Source organism: Balaenoptera ricei, chromosome 13, assembly GCF_028023285.1.
Source record: "Balaenoptera ricei isolate mBalRic1 chromosome 13, mBalRic1.hap2, whole genome shotgun sequence".
Classification (NCBI taxonomy): Eukaryota; Metazoa; Chordata; class Mammalia; order Artiodactyla; family Balaenopteridae; genus Balaenoptera; species Balaenoptera ricei.
The window spans coordinates 70,986,140-71,006,923 of NC_082651.1; the positions used below are offsets into that span (position 1 = coordinate 70,986,140).

Genomic DNA, 20,784 nt, shown 5'->3' on the forward strand with positions numbered 1-20,784 from the left:
TAACTGTATTATAGTAACTGAAATTTGTGCATATCAAGACTACAGGACGAGGACTGCCTGTACTCTTTCAGTGCACTAGATGCTGCATTGTTGTCCCTTACTTCATCCTGTTTACGTGTTGTGCTGAATTATAAAGTCCTTTAAAATGTGTTTAAAGAGGAGAAATAATAAACCAAATATAGAAGCAACCTGTGGAATAAAGATTCTTCTGAAATTTTCTCATATAGCAGAGAAAGGAATTTCTCCTTATCAAGACTATGTTATTAGTATTATAATTGTTGGTTAGGGAAGAGGGTAACTTTTCTTCTCACCATAGTTTAAGATCATACTTTCCCCAGAGAAATCTATAGTAATTTATACATATATAATACTACAATATATGTTATACATAATAGGTAGTATCTAAGTCTTATTATTTGCAAATGATTTGTAATTATAATGGCTAAGTACTGCATTGTCACTCAGAATTTGAATGTGTCTAACTAGCATTTCAGCACTTGCTGTGATACTATATAATATTGTGTGGAAGTTGAATTCTCTTGAAAATATTTAGCACGTGTACTAGTTCTACTTTAGTCTTTAGTTGTTTTAGTTTAGTATACATTATTCACAGTGGAAGAAAGTTGACTTTTCATGTAGGGTTCCCATGTAGTTTCTGTCTTAGAAGTACTACACATTGAAGTAATTGTGATTAATAGCATTTTCTTCTCCTGTATGTTAACCCATGTACTAGGTACAGCATTATAAGATTTAATAATTTTATAATTGCACTGTTGAAGCTGGGAAAGTAAAACTGTTCTCATAGAAAGCATAGATTTCATCCATGTTCACTGATAACAGCAGTATGTGTGACTAACCTAACATGATACCTATTTTTGCTTGTTTGTTTTTGCTCCAAATATTGTGATCAAAAGTCCAGGGTTTTTCTTGTTCTGCAGCTAACTAGCTGAATGTCCTCATCTATAAAATGAAGATTAATACTTGTTTCACAAGTTTATTTTGAGGACAGAATGAGCTAAGGTATATGAAAGCACTTTGTAAACTACAAATCACTGTGTACATGTAAAGTTTAAATACTTAATTTTTTAAATTATTTTTGCTACTGTTTTACTACATTGGTGTTTTAATATTTGGGTCTTAGATTCATATATCTTTATTTCCTGAGAGGTGCCTATACTGAGAATAGTTAACTTGGGTCCTGTTCTTGATTTGGCTTATAGAGTCTTAAGAATTTGAGCTCAAATGTTTATGAATTACATTTTCCAAAAGATATGTGTAAGAGTGTATCTCCTTCAAAGGTAGTAAAACTTCAAAGATAGTGTTTCACACACAGAAGAAAAAACCTATTTGGTACATGAAATAGATGCTGGCATCACCTCTTAAGTGAAGCCTTAGAGTGTATAGAATGGAGTTGCAGAAACTTTTCAAATAGGGCCTTTTTTACTCCGTAAGGTTGGAGGAATGTCCATGAATTAATAGCAAGAAGAACTCATCCCCACTTCACCTACCCCCCAGGATATTTCTCTCTGAAAGTGACAGTACACATAGAGAGATTTTAATAAAATAGAAGGAAAGAAAATAGAGTGCTGCTTCTACAAGAAAAGGCATTAAGGTGGGGAAATGTTGTGTTTACTAGGTAAGAAGACCATAAATCATTAATGCCTTTAGCATTATTTCATTTCATTTATCTCATCCTTCTTGATATAAGAAGTTGAACCAGATTTTTTTTCAATTATAATTTTCTCCTCTGCAACAGGGAAAGCTAGCTGCAGCTTTTGAACAGCTATTGTGTTCTTGAAGTATTCAATTTTGAATATTTATTTATATTCAACTCATAGAACATTAACTGGGAACCTGCTGTGGATAAAGTATATCCCTAATCTTAAGCTCCCAGTTTGAGGAGTAAGAAGCTTTCAGTTTCTGGTTGCCATTTTTTAAACAAATATTAACAAAGTTGTATTTTGTTCCCATTTTTATATAAAGAGAAGTATTTCTTTCATATTTGGGTAATTCTGTGGACCAGACTGTGGCTTGTCATTGATTTTGTTCTTTCCTAGCCTCTTGTTGCTGTCCCACATAGAATTCACTCAACAAGTAGAAATGTGAGAGAAGAAAAAACACGCTCGGAGATAAACTGTAAGTGTATCCTATACACGGTTTATAATTTAACAATGAAAAATAAGATTTCAAGTTTTAATTTAGTTGCCGTTATTTTTGCTTCATTTTCTTCTAAGTGGCTTTTCTTATTAGATGCTTTGAAAGGTAGAGTTTAATTAAGGCAGTAAGAATTTCATTTTCCTTACTCCTGAGGACTTTCTGGTGGTGTCTGGGGGCGTGTATTTATGTTGTTATTGTTTGGGAAGAGGAATAAAATTCCTAGAATAGGCAGGATAGAAGTAATCAAGGCAGTGCTCCCTAAACTTCCATGTGGGTAGAACTTGCCTAGAGAGCTTGCTAAAATGCGGTTTCTGATTCAGTAGATCTGGGGTGAGACCTGAGGTTCTTTACTTCTCACAAGCTCCCGGGTTAGATAGAAGCTGATGGTCCAGGAGAGCCAGGACGGGGAGAGGTCTGCACATTTAAAAGCTAAGTAAGGTAAGTAGGGACAGGCACTATCACCATTTAATAGAAAACAGAAAAGAAATGCAGAGATGAATAGATCCGCCTGTGGGATGGAGTCATACACCTGGTTAACAGCAAGCCCTAGATCTCTCGGCTTCCAGCCCAGCGATCTTTCGCAAACACGGCTCCAGTTCAGAAACCACCTCAGCACGCCTGTGTGGCTTTCACACTGCAAGTCCTTTGTGAACCTTCCTTTGGAATTTTGGCTGGACCGTACACTGTGTGTTAAGTTCTTGGCAGAGCTTGGTGCTGGTGCTACCTGGAAATGCTCTTAAAAGAAGGAAATTCTTGAAAGATAGCACCATCTACTTTACAAAAAGCCCATGACTGGGATTTGTACTTTGCCTACAGTTAGTTGTGTGACCATATAAACTTAACCTTTATAGCTCCCTCTGAAGCCATGTGATTTAAATTTGCTAATTTTTCCCCAAAAGTATTTTTCTGAAAATGACAACCTTAGCATGTGAGCTTTTCCCATTATTTTTTAATGTACAAAAAGTAATTACAATACGTCTTTGTCATTTCTTTAATAATACAAAAGGTGATTAGAGATGCCTTTGCAGTTAGAAAACCTTCTGTGTTCAGTACTACTGAAAATCTAAAGTACTTTCTATCTTGTTATCCAATTCTGTTTTTAAATTGTATTGTCAGGCCCTTTACTGCAAAGTGCAGTTTCCTCTTAGGCGTTCTTTACTAGTTTATATCAGTGATTCTCAGCTCCTAACTGCATATGTGTGTACATGCTATTTGAAACTATAGATGCCTTTACCCTAGTTTTTCTGAGACTCTGATATGCCCTCCTTTTGATGAACATCTTCCCTTCTCCCGTGTTTGCCAGTAAGAAAGGTGTCATATCCCTCTAGTATGTTGAGGTAGCAACAGGATTAAAACCACCACTTCTTACAATTTGTGGGTTTGATGTTTGAGGCTTTAAAATCTTATGCAGTGTTGTAGTATCTGCTTTCTTAGGATGTTTTATGATTTTATGTGAGATGTGATATATAGAGTAATCAGTCATGCTATTGACGATAAAGGCAGGCTTTAGAAAAAATAATTTATTTTAGTATTTGTATATATTTGTTGCTCTTGATAATGTTTTGTGTTTACAATTACATGGTATCTCTCCATGCAACCAAGGTTTTCTCTTTATTAAACTAAATGGTGTTTGGGCAACATATATGTAAAAATTGGCTCACTTGCAGAAAGTTTGTTGCTCTTTCCCTTTTAGGAAGTCCCCTCTGCCTTCAGTTAAATATGATAAGCAAAGACTTGCTTTAAGAAGAAATAATTCTGGGGCTCTTCTTGTCTGCCATAGTAGGATCAGTTTTGACCCCTAATGGCTAGTGATGGGTCAGTAAGTGATCATGTCAGAGCTATTTCAAAGAAGCTAAGGAGGAGTTTTCATCTGGGTAGTAAAATATAAATTTATGGTGTGTCGCTTGACATACGTTCAAGGAGATGGTAGCAGAAACAGAGATCAAGACCAATAGACAATTACAGATAAGTAGGACTTTTCGACATTATTAAGAACATCATAAATAGCACTGTAGCCTGGGATGATTGCCCAGCAATTATTTGAACAGTAGTTGGAATGTCCTGTGGCAGACACTTACCATAACTTTAGGGAATTTGGAGAGAACAGAAGAGTGATACCAGTGTAAGGTATGAAGAATGAATCTCCGTAGGGACTTTGCTGTACGGGCTCCTGTCTCTGGAAAAGTGTTCCCACAGAGTACAGGGGTATTGAATACCTGCTACAGCTGGGGTTCTGTCCTTGCTATGAAAGTTAGTCTAGGGACTTCCCTGGTGGCGCAGTGGTTAAGAATCCACCTGTCGATGCAGGGGACAGGGGTTCAAGCCCTGGTCCGGGAAGATCCCACATGCCACGGAGCAACTGGGCCCGTGAGCCACAACTACTGAGCCTGTGCTCTAGAGCCCATGAGCCACAACTACTGAGCCTGCGTGCCCCAACTACTGAAGCCCACAAGCCTAGAGCCCATGCTGCACAACAAGAGAAGCCACCACAATGAGAAGCCCGCGCACCGCAATGAAGAGTAGCCCCTGCTTGCCGCAACTAGAGAAGGCGCGCGTGCAGCAACGAAGACTCAACACAGCCAAAAAATAATAATAATAATAATAAAAATGAAAGTCTAAGACAGCATCCCTGCACCCCTGTACTTAGTGATTATGCAGTCCCGTGGAAACAGGCATGTTCACATGTGATGATAACACAAGGCAGATAATGCATGAAACTGTCCTCATGTAATTTTATTACAGATTTAATTTTGCCATTTGATGACAAGTTTAGGTGAGAGTTGTTCAATAGGGCCTCTATCAAGGTGAGATATATATATATATATAAAATATGTTTTAATACCTTACTAAAATCTATTTTGTAATCTTTGATATGTGATCATATGTGAACAGGTATGAGGAACCCATTATTGAACAGCCTACTTATCTCTAAGGGCCAGAATTTGATATCAAGTGCATAACAGCTATAAAGCATATACATACTTCTTCACACACAACTGGAGATCTTGTAGGGCTGTGTTTCTCAACCTTTTTTACTTGTGCCTCCTATTGCTAAATATTCAAATCTCATGATCTCCTTTATTTGGCATTAACATTCACAGTAAACCATACATACTAAGCTAAAATCAAAACATTTATAAAATGATTGTACTTTGAAATCTCACTCATTTCCCTGCCTTGATTGAGAATGGCTGTTTTGGCTGAGCCCTTACTAGTTGAGCTGTGATATTATTTGTGACTGTTTTTCTTCTTTTTAATGTTTTATATTTGTGCCTCTCCTTTTTTTTTTTTTTTTTTTTTTTTAAAAACTTGGGATTTTATTTGCTTATGCAGTCTTTTTTTTTTTTTTTTTAAAGTATTTGTTTATTTATTTATTTATGGCTGTGTTGGGTCTTCGTTTCTGTGCGAGGGCTTTCTCTAGTTGTGGCAAGCGGGGGCCACTCTTCATCGCGGTGCGTGGGCCTCTCACTATCACGGCCTCTCTTGTTGCGGAGCACAGGCTCCAGACGCACAGGCTCAGTAATTGTGGCTCACAGGCCCAGCTGCTCCACGGCACGTGGGATCTTCCCAGACCAGGGCTCGAACCCGTGTCCCCTGCATTGGCAGGCAGATTCTCAACCACTGCACCACCAGGGAAGCCCTCCTTTTTTTTTTTTTAATTTATTTATCTACTTATTTTTGGCTGCGTTGGGTCCCCGCCGCTGCACACAGGCCCTCTCCAGCTGCGTTGAGCGGGGGCCAGTCTTTGCTGCGGAGCACGAGCCCTAGGCGCGCGGGCTTCAGTAGCTGTGGCTCGCAGGCTCAGTAGTTGTGGCTCGTGGGCTCTAGAGGGCAGGCTCAGCAGTTGTGGCGCACGGGCCCAGCCGCTCAGCGGCGTGTGGGATCTTCCCGGACCAAGGCCCGAACCCGCATCCCCCGCACTGGCAGGCGGACTCCCAACCACTGCGCCACCAGGGAAGCCCTGTGCCTCTGCTTTTATCTCAGTGGTCTTGAATGCTGTACCCAGGTTATAAAAGCAGATAATGACAATGATAATGAGATACAGAAATTAAAGGTAAAGGTAGTGAAACATTCATTAAATTAGAATAGCAGGGGGAAAGGTGAATGTAGTATAGTCAATTTGTGTTGGCTCTAGTATTTAGTTTATACTTTAGCTGCAGAAGTGTAGTTATTTATTGTTGTATAACAAATTACCCCAAAATTTAGCAGCTTAAAACAATAAACATTTATCATCTCACACATATTCTAAGGGTCAGGAGTCCAGGACAGCCTAGCTGGGTGGTTCTGCCTCAGGGTCTGTCATGACAATCAGGGTGTCAGCTGGGGCTGCAGTCTTCCCAGGGCTTAACTGAGGTGGAGGATTTGCTTCCAAGGTTACTCACGGAGCTGTTAGCCCAAGGTTTCAGTTCCTGGCAGTGTAGCCTCTCCTTAGGGCTGCTCACAGCATGACTTCCTCCAGAGCAAGTGATCCAGTAGAGAGAGCCCAAGACAGAAGCCTTATCTCTGAAGTCATATGCCATCATTCTGCCGTTTTCGTCTGGTCACATAGACCACCCCAGGGAAGTGGGAAGGAAGTACACAAGTTTATGAACTCTAGGAGGCAGGACTCGTTAGAGACCATCTTGCAGGCTGGCTTCCAGAAATAACTCTGCCTGAATTGCTGTCTGTATACCGAAGTACTGAGTTAAGATTGTCTCTATTTTATGCTGGGTCACAATGAAGTAGCACCTTAGATCCTGACTGTAACGTACACGTAATTTTGTTAAATCATCTTTTTTTTACTACGGAAAAGGCCTAGGATTATTAGATTAAGCTTTAACAGCTTAGACTTTCTTGGGTTTTTTCCAGCTAACAGATTCTTTATTTAAATCTTTGGATTGTGATCAGTCTATGGGAGATGGTAAAATTAAATAGGTTTTGCTATGGGAGTAACTTTTTAAATTATTATATCATTAAAAATATGGAAACAGATGAAGGCTTTACTTTTTTTCTCTTTTAGTTGGCCAAGTAAAGTTTGATCCACCCTTAAGGAAGGAGACAGAACCACATCATGAACTTGTAAGTAGTATAGTCTTGGAATCTTAACACTGAAAGTAAATGTTTTAATTAGTCTTTGTGATATGTTGGTACTGACTACAAAAGCTAGTTATTAATATTTTCAAAGCATTTGGGGAAATAAAAAGGTAACTAATTCTAAAATTTGGAATAAATAAATCTGTGTTGCTGAGATTGAATATTTTCAAAATTATTTTAGGAGAAACTACTAGTTTTACCATTCGCTGATTAAATGTTTTTAATGCTAGCCCTTTTTTTTTTTTTTTGTCTTTTCATTTTTGCTTTGCAGTTTTTGAGGGGCTTTTTGCGTATATATTTATTAGGATAAATGCCACAATTTTAAACTACGGTGTTGAGCCAGTAGTAGCATATCTTCTCATTAAATTTATGGGCAGTTTTTTAAGAGTGTAAACCACCTTTTCTAACTATCAGGACAGAATCCAGTCTCTTTGGAGTAACTGAAACTCAGGAGAGACTAGGTGTACAGAGCAGATTAAATTTATCATTTATTTAAAGATTGCTAAAACATTCTTTTCATGATTCTCTTTTGTTAATTTTTTATATGCTCCTTTCCAGATATATGATAAAATATTAGGTGCAGTCTCAGAAGCAAAATGCTGTACAAACATTTGAGATGTTAATATTCTATGGAAGAATAAAAAATGAGACTTAAAAAACAAACAGAATTAATCCTAATGAAATTACTTAACCAAAGATCCAGATTATATGTTTCATTTTTTTCCCTTTTCTGCTTAATAATGAGAAGAAAGTAACTGTTAATGAGCGCTCAGGATGAAGTGGGAACTTTCTTCTTAAATTTAATGCTTATTTTAACCCACTTGACTAAAGGCATACAAAGGGAGTCTTTAGCCTTTTAACTTAAGGAGTTGCTCTAATTCAGTATACCAGCATGGAGGAAAGGAATGCTAAAGAAAAATTCTTAAAATGATCATGTTATAATACTTAAGCCTGACCTTTATGTAGAAGATGGAGAAAGTTTAGAAGAAAACATAATCATGATGTTTATAAATGCCAGTTGTTATTTTCTGCTTCTCTTTTTAACTTACCATTGCATGTATTTAAATTCTGTACTAATTTATTAACTGTATTATAGAGCAAAGTTGTTGCACTGTTGCTTTTTTAGAAGCTCCTTAATCTGATTTGACTTTGCATTTACCTCAATAAAGTTATGTTAGCAGGACTTACTTCACTTGTGAAAGTTTCCCGTTGTGAATTTGTGGCTTTTAGTCTAAGTGTAAATAACTTGGGTTTCTTGGTCTCTGCTAAACAGCCCGACAGTGATGATTTTTTGGACAGTTCAGAAGAAATATACTACACTGCAAGATCTAATCTGGTATTTCTCATCTTCTGATTTTCTTTGTCAGCATTGTTTTAGTCTTAATTGCTTTTAGGGTTTTTTAATCAAACATTTTGTCCAGTTTTAATGAACCAATTTAAGCATTGTTTTATAAGTTCCTGCCAGTTAGCAACCTACCATATATAAAGGATTATAACAATTTTTTCTACACGTTAAAACATATTTACTCGAATATATTATAATGTTACAACAAAAAGTTAAAGTTTTTTCTTTTTTATAAGAACATTTTGTTTTCTCACTCAGATATGGATTTTTTTCTTTAGAAATTACATTTCCCTATAAAAATGTCCAGTTTGAATAATGTGACTTGTTTTAGTGAACTAGAAACCATCCATATATATATACATATCCATATATTACAAAAATAAAATATATATAATTTTTTAAAATAATCTACCCCTGATTAACAGTGAAATCAGTCTCAGATGAAATTTTAACTTTGTAGCATTATGAAGTATCCAGTTTTCTCAGGCCAAAATTTGGGTTATAAAAACTCCCTGAAGTTATAAATATTAAGGCTATCTTACCATTAGGTAAGAAAAGATGGGCAATTAACCCTAATAAATATTAAATAGTACTTTTAATAGTTGCTATTAAATAGTTTTTTCTAGTTCTGTAGCTGGCCAGGGCCCCAAGTTGCCTCCATATTTACTCCTAGATTCCACTTTTCTGCCTTTTCAATCGAATTTTCCTTCTCTTTCCTTCCTTTCTGCCTTAATAACATACCTCTTTCAATTCTGGTTAGTTGAAATGATTCTTTATATAAATTCCTATATCTATGCCCAGTAACATTTGTAGAACATAAAAGAGATTTTAGACATAATTTCTCTTTTAGGAAAGTTGCAGTCTTGGATCAGTGGAAAATACTTATATATATAAACTCTTAGCCATGCAACAAAATGTACAGTGCATTGCCAAAATTTTTTCTGGTGGTGACTATTGATGAGGAAAGGCTAACATATAATAGGTACTATGGAAGTCAAAGAAGGAGGAAAGCTTTTGGGTTAATGTGGTTCATCTGCCTTCTGGGAGGGACCAAAAGACTGATTTCAGTATTGTATAGGAACCATTATATATTTTCCAGGAAAATAATGGACAGTTGACTACTAAGTGTCATGGGAATTAACGTGGGAACAGTCATTGGCACAGTTCTGAGAGACGGCAGATAAAGAGCTGAAATTATGGAATGGTTACACTACTACTAGAGTTATGGGATTAGCTCAGAAAAGGAAGATTGAAGTCATCAAAGAGGAAATGATAGATGAAACCATGAGATTGCATGTGTTCCCCAGTTAGGTCTGAAGAAAGAAAGTACAGAAAATAGGTCACCACAGGGGTGATGCCTGTTTTGCAGTCAAAGGTAGAACCAACTCTGGAGGTGGGAAGAAGCAGTTGGAACACTAGAAGAGTCAGTAAATGGCCCAGAGAGGCCAGAAAGCATGAGGCCAGAATTAACCATGTTAGGGGACAAGTGAGATGCAGTGCCTGAAGACAGCACTGCCAGTGATTTCTGGACTGAAAATTTCTTCAGAATTAGGCATATATAGGCTAGAATGACAATAGTGACATTTGTTGTGGAAATAAAAGGCCACAGAATCAAAAGTTTAAATTGACTGTTTTATGTATTAATATTCTCCAGGAAAATACAGCACCAAAACCAGAAATATACTACTTTTAGAGTTACAAATATTCTTTTCTTTACCCTGTGTGTAACTAGCCTAGTAACTTGAGTGAGTTATCATGGCTCTGTTCCCTAGAACTACCTCCCACACCCCTTACATAATCAGCAGTTTCTTATGATAGAGGGAGCAGCTGATAAGGGAGTCTTGTGACAGAGAAGGGCTTTAGGGACAATTAACTTGTGGATAGTTCTGGCAGAAGAGGGATGAATGAAATATTTGTCAGGTCCTACTATTTATAAAATCAACCTTAAAAAACCCACTTTTAATGATAAAAGCTAACACTTACCTAGAAGTTTTTTTAAACCAGGCTTTACATTCTCAATACTTTAAATATGTTAAATTATAATCCTTGTTTTACAAATAAGGGGATTTAAAGTGCATAGAAGCTGAAATCGACTTTAACCACCCAACTGAATAATAGTGGAGCTGGGATTTGACCTAAGCACCCTGGCTCAACAATTCCAACCCAAACCACTATTGCCTCTACCCAACAATGTCAGTATTTTTTCCCCACTAATACTGGTCTTGTGCTCATGCTCTCTTTTTAATCAACATATATGTTCCATAGTTACTTTTTTTATTGTAGTAAAGTATGCATAACATAAAATTTACCATTGTAACCATTTTTAAGTGTACAGTCCAGTGGCATTGAGTACATTCATATCGTTGTGCAACCATCACCACTGTTGATCTCCAGAACGTTTTCATCTTCCCATGCTGCAACTCCTTACCCATTATACAATAACTCCCATTCTGCCATTCTATTTTCTGTCTCTGAATTTTTCTGTACTCTAGGTACCTCATGTAAGTGGAATCATACATTATGTGTCGTTGTGTGACAAATAATGTAAGTGACTGGCTCACTTCACTTGGCATAATGTCATAACATCTTCAAGATTCATCCATGTTGTAGCATGTGTCAAAATTTCTTAAGCCTGAATAATATTTCATTATATGTATAACCACATGTTGTTTATCCATTCATCCATCAATGGACACTATTGTGAATAATGCATCTGTGAACCTAGATATACAAGTATCTGTCAAGTTTCTGCTTTTAGTTCTTTTGGGTGTATAACTAGAAGGGGAACTGCTGGATCATATGATAATTCTGTGCTTGATTTTGGGGGGAATTACCGTACTGTTTTCCATAGCCGCTGCATCATTTTACAGTTCCCACCAGCAGTGCACAAGGGTTCTAATTTCTCCACATCCTCTTTGATGCTTGTTATCTTCTGGTGTATGTGTATGTGTATATTATTGAAGTATAGTTGATTTACAGTATTCCATTAGTTTCAGATGTATAGCATAGTGATTCAGGGGTTTTATTTAAGATTATGTTCCATTATAGGTTATTATAAGATATTGGGTATAATTCCCTGTGCTATATAGCAAATCCTTTTTGCTTATCTATTTTATGTACAGTAGTTTGTATCTGTTAATCCCATACTCCTAACTTTTCTCTCCCCCTTCCCTCTCCCTTTTGGTAAGCATAAGTTTATTTTCTGTGTTTGTGAGTCTGTTTCTGTTTTGTAAGTAGATTCATTTGTATTATTTTTTAGATTCTACATATAAGTGATGTCATATGATATTTGTCTTTGTCTGATTTATTTCACTAAGCATAATATTCTCTAGGCCCATCCACATTGCTGGAAATGGCAATGTTACATTCTTTTTTATGGCTGAGTAATATTCCACTGTATGTATATACCACATCTTCTGTTGATGGGCACCTGGGTTGCTTCCATGTCTTGGCTATTGTAAATAGTGCTTCTATGAACATTGAAGTGCATGTGTCTTTTCAAATTAGTGTTTTTGGTTTTTGATGTGAAGTGTCCATAATTATTTCAGTCTCCTACTTTCATAGTTCTAAAACCTTAGCACTGTGAACAGGATTTCAACTCTTAAATACTTACTGCTGGCCACTAGAAACCTGATGGACCCAAAATGTCTGGCTGTCATCTTAGTAGACAATTGGCACAAAGATGACAGCCCTAAATCTTTTGGGACCCAAAAGAAACATTTACCCCCTTAAAGACCTTGCTGCCTAAAACTTCCATGTCATCAATGATTTCTGGTTGTTTTAAGTGCTAAGTGTATTCATCTTATGATTTTTGTAAATGAATTTAGAATCATTACTATAGTAAAGGTTTTTTTTTTAATCAGGCAATCATAATATATGAAACCAGAGTAACAGAGCTTGATTTTTAACATTGTTAGTGAGTAGAAAGGTCTTTAAATTTTGAAAGATGCCTGAGTTAAAAAAAGCAAAGAAAAAACTCAGCAAAATTCCATAATAATAAGAGTTTTGCCCATAACCATAAGAATGGATATAGCCGATGTACAAGATGCTGTCTTTACGTTAAAAGGTATTACACATCTGTTCAGCTGCTGCTAATTTTTTCTAATTTTCCTAGTTCTACTAGGCATTTTGGCCCATATACCGATGAAGAATATATTGAAAGGTAAGAACAGTTGACCCTTAAACAACAAGGGGATTAGGGACACCAGCAGTTGAAAATCCGAGTATAACTTTATAGTTGGCCTTCCTGTGACTCTGCGTCTTTGGATTCAACCAACAGCAGATCACGTGATATTGTAGTATGTATTTATTGAAAAAAGTCAGCATGTAAGCGGACTCATACAGTTTAAACCCATGTTGTTCCAGGGTCAACTGTATATGTAAAACACTATGTTAATTGCTATGGAGGAACATAAGTAGTAACATAATCATTGCTCTGAAGAAACTTATAGTATACCTGAAAAAGTAAGAATAAAATATTTAGGTTATAATTAAAAACATGGCAAAAAGATATACCCAATTTATCATTATCAGTAACCATAACAGAAGTACTACAAGATTACCCCTGAATTAGGTCACAATTGAATAAAGTCTATAAATAAAGTTAAATTTATTCTGGAAAAGAAACATCAACTTTGTTAATTTTAAATCTGTTAAACTATTACTATAAAATTTATGTTGTATGGTCACTTTTCTTACCTATTATATATGATGCAGTTTCTAGGGAAAACTCACTTCATAATTGCACAATTACAGGACATTTTCTAGAGTATCAAAACTAACCTACTTCAACTGTACTTCAGTAAAATTAAAAAAGAAAAAAAAACTAACCTGCTGATACTCATTTCCAACCTTGCTATACAAAAGTCATGTTTATTCACTTTGAGTCCCCTTAAGTCTTCTGCTTTTATTAGTCAGAATACTGCTTGTTCAGTTAGTGTTCTGACCCTACTTGCTTTTCTTTTTAAGAAATAAGAATTATCGAGGGTTTAGTCCCTTTTACTTCTGTAAATTATCTACCACATTAAAAGGTGTCTCCGAACACCTTTTAACACTCCTAACACCTAACACTCATGTGCCATATTTTCTCATTTTTTTGATGAGAAAAAAAAATTCCACTATTCTCTTTTTTCTTGCTTAAAAAATATTGTTAAAGTATTTTTTCTTTTGTGTTTTTGTAGCCAACTGTAACAATTCTTTTGACTTCCTGCTGTTTTCTCATCAGGTATAGATAGACTTTGTAATCTCCAGATGGCTTTTAAAAAAAAACAATAATAAGATTTTCTTGGCCATGTATTTTCCTTTGCCAGTGTTCCACACCACATCCTCTGTTCTTTTTCAGCTCTTGCTGGGACCATGTCTTCTTAGAGGCTCTATCCAAGTTCAGAAGTACTCCTCTATTCATTAAAACACTGAAGTTAGGACTTTCTGACCCCAAAAGATATTTTAATTGGGCTTAGGTTGACCATCTTAAATTTTTTGCTGAGTGTTCAATTTGAATCTATACTGGGCTATTGCATGTTTTCATCCATGTTGTTACTGCTTTGACTTTGTGTAGTTAAACACTGTCTATTCATTAATTAGTTGATGCCTGATTTATGCAACTAAATTTTTTATGTCTATCCTGGCATGTTCAAATGTATTCATATTTAGCTTATAAAGAATGGCCATGTTTTACCATCATCTTATAGGGTTATTTTGAGTGCTTTTCCAAGCATAACTTTGGTAGCATTTTTCTATTACAGAATAGCTTCCAAGTCCCTTTGGAAAGCATTTTAGATCAGTCTTTCTTAGACTACCCTAAAGATACGTAAATGACTACTAACTTTGCCCAAGTTTCCCTTTTCTTCCTTTCCTTTTTATTTATTCTCATTTTTCTTGTCTGATTTGCTGTCTGAATTCCTGCCATATAATAAGTGCTTGGTAAATAATAGTTGAATTAAATGAGATTAACTACTTATTAGAAGGACTTAGTGCAATCCTTTTCCTTGATGACATGCCTAGCACATTGGTGTTTTTTTTTTTTTTTTTTTCCTATGGATGCTAAAACATAACTTGATTTACAGAGAAGGAATTAATAAAGAATGAAACCCTTTCAATTTTAGCTTTCCTGGTAGGGCTTAACACATGCCACATTTAATCATCAGACCTGGATCTGTCAGCAACTTCTCCCCATCCTGAATGTTATTCTGTATGTGAACTTACACTCCATTTTCTATTAAAATATTTCATTAGTTATTTCAGATTCTTCTCCTACCTTCCTAAATGTATCAGTTGATTTTTTAAAATTATTATCATCAACCTGGTAATTGTCATGTAGCAGATGAGCTAGCTATTCTTAGGACATATCTATATTTATATAACACAAGCCATGGCCACTCTGCACAAATTACGCTTTTGAAAGCTGTCATTTGATTAAAGGCTTAAGAGATTATATTGGCTAAAGAGGTTGCTGGTCCGGTAGAAGGGCCCAGTTATGCGTAGCTGAAGAAAATGAAGTTGAATTCAGAAAGGTATTCATTGAGATTAGTACTTTTCTTTACTAAATACCAAAGCTTAAAGTCTCCTATGTAAAGTCATGACCACTTAAATAGTGCAGCATAATAACTGTGTGGCAGTCTTATGATAATAGCAATTTCATCCTATTAACATATATCATTACAAATTAAAGAGAACAGGTGTCATTTTTCATTAGAATTTTATGTGATACCAGTGTGACAGTTCACTAATCTTTTTTGTTTATGATGTGTTATCTCTTCTGTCACTGGTAAGAACATATCTTATTATGCATGGAAGAACACAATTATTGAAGAAGACGAAATCTGAGCCTTGTCTAAACCAGGCTTTTGGCTTTTAACTTTTCACTTAAATGTGATGTATTGCTTAGAAGTCTCATATTTCTAGGCTTAGTATTTGTGTGATCTATAATTATCTATGTGTATCTTAACGAGGCTGAAGTGTTAGTTATCTGTTTACAGTAAAATAAACAAATGGCATTTGAACACGCATTTATTTAGGGCCTAATTAGTGTGTGCCAGGTACAATGCTAGACCCTAGGCTGTAGGGAAAAAAGATGGATTTAACAATTTTCCTTTGAGGAGCTTATAGCCTGGTTACTATTTTTATAAACTTGTAAATAAGTTAATTAAAAGTCAGTGTAAATGCTAGAGGAGAGTCGCGAAGAAGGTTACACCGATCTTCCTGGACAGTCTTGGAAGGCTGCTCCAAGAAGGTAACTTTTGCATTAAGTCCTCATTGTGTATCTGGCAGTATCTTGTAAAATTAGATAGCGCTTTAAGTACACTGTATTCTAATGAAAATAAAATTCATTTAAAATGTTAAATATTCCCCCTTAATCATTAAAACAGTGCTTGAAATACAGTGGGAGAAAAGGAAACTGTACTTTCCGTGGTTGTTGGAAAGCATATTTTTCCTCAAGAAGTCATTTGAGTCGAGCACATAGATTTTGTTCCTTTAAATTTCAGTTCTTAACTCTACAGCCTGCGGCGTTCAGTGGAAATGTTTAAATAGTTGAAGAACTGCCTTAATAATATTCGTTTGAAGTTTTGCTACTTAACTCTTTAAAAAACTATTAAAAGTCCTTAAATTTAGTTTATAATCTTGTGCAATTTCACATCTATAATTTCCTTTAAAAGACCACCTTCTTTTTAACCTTTAAAAAATTATTACCTGCATGAAGCAGTAGTAGAAATATGTGATGTGTATATATACATAATTATTGCAGATCTTATATACAAAGTCAAACCAAGATTTTTGTTGCTTGTTCTCTTCTGTAATCATTTTTGCTTCATTATAGCTTGAGCATAAATACCTTATTTCAGCTTTTTTCATTCGAAAAACTGATTTTTACAAATGTTAATTACAGTAGCAATAACCATAAATGAAACTTGCATATAGTGTTCAAACAAGTTCCCAGGAAAATTTTGGTAACTTAAATAATAAAATATATAAATTAGGACTACAAACTTCTGAAATCTTTTATTGTTGGAAGTCCTACCTTGCTTTCTTTTTAAGAACATATAGCAATACAGATTTATTTGAAGTCTGGGGTTTCTCTTTTAAAAACAATATGCGTTAGTGTATCATGATTTGTGATACACTACTATTTTGCTGAATATTTCATTCTGTACTATTAGGATCTACAACTAGAATATGGACAAGGACACCAAAGTAGTTACTTTTTAGGTGCAAACAAGTAAGTAAAATTCTTTTAAATTAAATTTAAATTTAAGAATAATTAAATTGCCTTAAAATATGTTATACATTAATTGTATTTTAAATATTTACAGTAGTAAATTGTACTAGTCTGGTAGATATATTTTATAATATGCTTTTAACTTTTCTTTATTACTACCTTGCTAATCATCTACTCAATAATTGTCATAATGGGGAGAGTCACCTTAAATTTTTTATATCAAGCTACTTTGTAGACCTTACCTGTTAGAGAAAGTAAGTACTTTCCAACTAAAGATAAATATATGTTTCAGCAACTTATTTCTTTTATTTGCAAAGTTGACCTGTTTATTCCTTACAAAACTTGCTTTGGTACATCTCCCAGATGTGTTGGCCTATGAAAACAGATGGAAATATTCACACTATTTAAAAATCTTTGTCTTTTTAGCTGTTAAGAGTCTTTTAAAAAGTAGATAGCCGTTAAAATATGTCTAAAGTTTTAAAAGTTATTTATTTTATGCAAGAAATAAATCCAACGGTTGTTTAAGGTCTGCAGTATACCAGGCACTGTCTAGGTGGTGCAGCACGGTGGTGAAAAGGCAGCTTACAAGGTGTAACAATTTTAGATGTTCTTAGGCCTGAATTAGCAAGGTATGGGGACAGGACTCTGCTCTTCCCCGTAGAGTCTCATTTCCTGAGTTCATGGATAAACTATCATTATAAAAGCTAATTTATAGGGAAATATTTAAATTGCAAAAATCTCCCAGCTATGTAGATATTATTTCAGTAATCAGAACTACTTAAAATTTCCAAATATAATTTCAGTGACATTAGAGGGTTGAGACATATTATATACCCATATTTTAGTTAAAATATGTTAAGTTAATATGTTAAGTTAAGCAGGTGACTAAAAGACAAGCAACTCAGATTTAGAGATAATAACGCAAAATCATGTCTCTTTTTTTATAAACTAAATGTTTAAATACTCTTTTCTTAACCCAGAAAAGGCTTTGAATGACAAGCTAGAGAAATGCATTAGTTTTGATTTTGCTGAACTTCAGTTAAATAACGTGAAGTTTTTGTTTTTGTTTTAAACCTTATGTTTCCTAAAATGGAAAATAAGTCTAAAATTTCCCTGGTTGAAAAATGAAATTTTATCAAAATAGTAACATTTGCTGTTTATAGTTTGTCTTGATTTGTTGATGGGCAACAAAGGAAAGTTTGTCTCATAATGAGTAAGCAAATAAATTCTGACATGTTTTTGTGTTATTTTGTCTAAATTTCAGGTCACTAGTTTTAAGGATCTTGTTAGCAAATTTTGATGTATTTTAAGAGATTGGATAATTTCAAAAAATATTTCATTTACTTTGGTTTATTTTAAATATATTTTTATATTATATACTTGCAAAAATACCCCCAAAATGGCCTATCATTAAATGCTTTTCTAGATTCCTTAGTTCCCATTGTCTGATTTTTTGATTGTTAGACATTTTCATATTATATAGTTACTTTGGCTAGGTAAAATGTTAATAATTTCCCCAACCTTCATTTTTTGATTAATTGGATCCCTGCTTAAGGAACTTTATTCTATATAACGAATCACTGGCAAGGTAGGTTGCCCCAAAGTTTGCCCTTTGGCTGTGTTTCGTGTACAGGTATATACATACATGTGACATGAGCATGGATGTAGCACTTCTCTTACTGTACTGCTATGTCTGCTTTATTCCTGTGACTAGGCAGTGTTTTAAAACTCACAGGATTTCCTGCTTTCTCCATAGGTGATCAGGCAGACAGATTTCCATTTATGGGTTTCTGCCTATTCCAGACCACGCAGGAACTAAGTTTGTTTTTTTTTTAACAGAATGCATATGTGTTTTGACTTATTGGGTTGTTTTCTTTTGAACTGTTATTATTGGGGTCAACTTTTCTGACTAAACCAACAAAATACTATTTTTAAAAGAAAACTCTAAATTATTTCTGATTTTGTTTTTAATGTAGAGCAAAAGTTCTAAAAATAAATTCTCTTCTAAAGACTTAAATAATAGTGAAAAGAAATTCCTGGCATAATTAAATATAGTAGTAGTAAATGCCAGATCCAGAGTCAGAACTGTCTCTTGCTATAAACTGTGTAACTTGGAGAAATTTACCCCAATTTTCTCTAATAAATGGGGATTGTAATAGTACCAGCCTCATAGTATGCTAAGGGTGAAATGGAATAATCATTGTAAAGCATTTAGCACATTTAGGGTTTATTACACATTAGTTGCCCTTACTTGTAGTGTTTACTCAGTAAATGTTGATTGTAAGAGCAAGTGAATATGAGTGAATAAAATTGCTTTTTGGTTTTAAAGAAATAGGGAAGTTTTTTGGTTTGTTCTCAGATATAATCAGGGCAGTACTTACAGATTGTTTTGAGTCAGTTAGGCAATTTTGAATGATTCTAGTAACCCGCAGCTAATTCAAATATGCCAAATACTTTGGTGGTGGTTTTTGACTTCTCTCCCTATCAGTTTCTTCACTTTATCAGTTAAATCTATGACCTATGTTTGCATGTTTTTCCATTTTTAACCTCTTCATCCAAATTTTCTGGTCATTTTAAGACTTCATGAATTCTGTAACTTTATTAACAAAATATCTTAACACATAGTAGGAAATTTACAAGTAAATGAATTAAAAAATATATATATGAATCCCTAGCCTTAGGATATCTGTTTTTTCATGTTCTCTTATTCTTACAGAACCTATACTCCCAGGAAGATAATGTTTTAAAAAGTGGAATGCCATATAAGTCCAATTAAATACGGTAAACTGAAAATAAACTACATTTAAATTCCCCTCTTAATTATTTTCAAATGCTAATATTCTCTACTGGAAAAAGAAATGGCTCAAAAAATATTGTCACATGCTTAAGAAAAAGTTTGTTTTCACATCTTCTAAGATGATGTGAAAGCCCACTGTACAGTTCAGAGATATTACATTTAATTTGGTAAAATAATTTAAAGCAGTGCTTCTGAAATTTTTAGTCTCAGGATCCCTTTATGGTCTTAAAAATTATTAAGGATTCCAATAAGCTTTTGTTTATATCACTTATAAATATCAATATTTATAGTACTGGAAATTTAAACTGAAAACTTATCAAAATATTTATTTCAAATAGTAATATACTCATTCCATGTTATCATAAAACAAAAATTTTGTGTGTATTAAAAAATTCCTCATCATTAAGAACCAATTCAGGGACTTGCCTGGTGGTCCAGTGGTTAAGACTTCACCTTCCAGTGCAGGGGGTGTGGGTTCAATCCCTGGTCAGGAGCTAAGATCTCACATACCTCGTGGCCAAAAAACCAAGACATAAAACAGAAGCAGTATTGTAACAAATTCAATAAAGACTTTAAAAATGGTCCACATCAAAAAAAAAATCTTTAAAAAAAAAAAAAGAACCAATTCAAATGCCACCTCTTAATGGTACCCTCCTTGCAACACCGCTTTGTTCCTCTCATGAGACTTAGAAGCAGCTTTATATATGTCAGTATAAGACAGCAAACGTTTTGTTGAGGGCCACAGATAACATTTTTTATGAAGAATAGCTGTTTTTTTCCTGAAACAAAATAATATTAGTAAGAAAGGTGGCATTGTTTTATATTTTTTGCAGATCTCCTTAAGGTCTGGCTTAATAGAAGACAGCTGGATTCTCATATCTGTTAGTAATCTATTATGATATCATACACCTCATAGTCTCCAGAAAACTCCAGAGTTTCATTCTCAATGAAAGAATAAGAGTGAAAAAAGAAAGAAAAAGAGTGAATAAGAGTAAAAAAAAAAAAAAAAAGTGCTTTAGATTATGAAAATAGTTTTTTACCTTGCAGACCTCTTACAGGAGCCTAAAGGACCCCCAGGATCCCCAGACCGTGCTTTGAGAATTGCTGGTTTAGAGAAATGTTGCTTAGTTGATAATAATAAAGAAAACACTGAGTACTTACTGTGCTCTGAAATACTATTCAAAGAATTAATTAATT

At 34.6% G+C, this 20,784-nt stretch overlaps 1 protein-coding gene across 3 annotated transcripts in view; it reads left to right on the forward strand.

Annotated features, from left to right (window-relative positions):
* Positions 1-20,784, forward strand: part of MAP4K3 (mitogen-activated protein kinase kinase kinase kinase 3) — a 198,221-nt gene that overhangs the window by 142,158 nt on the left and 35,279 nt on the right. For 2 of the 3 annotated variants that reach the window (XM_059943542.1, XM_059943545.1), the window contains 4 exons: positions 2,058-2,136; positions 7,157-7,215; positions 8,504-8,566; positions 16,732-16,790. In XM_059943542.1, coding sequence (XP_059799525.1) covers positions 2,058-2,136; positions 7,157-7,215; positions 8,504-8,566; positions 16,732-16,790 — 260 coding nt within the window. The remainder of the gene's footprint in view (positions 1-2,057; positions 2,137-7,156; positions 7,216-8,503; positions 8,567-16,731; positions 16,791-20,784) is intronic. The other variant, XM_059943544.1, reaches the window with a different exon arrangement.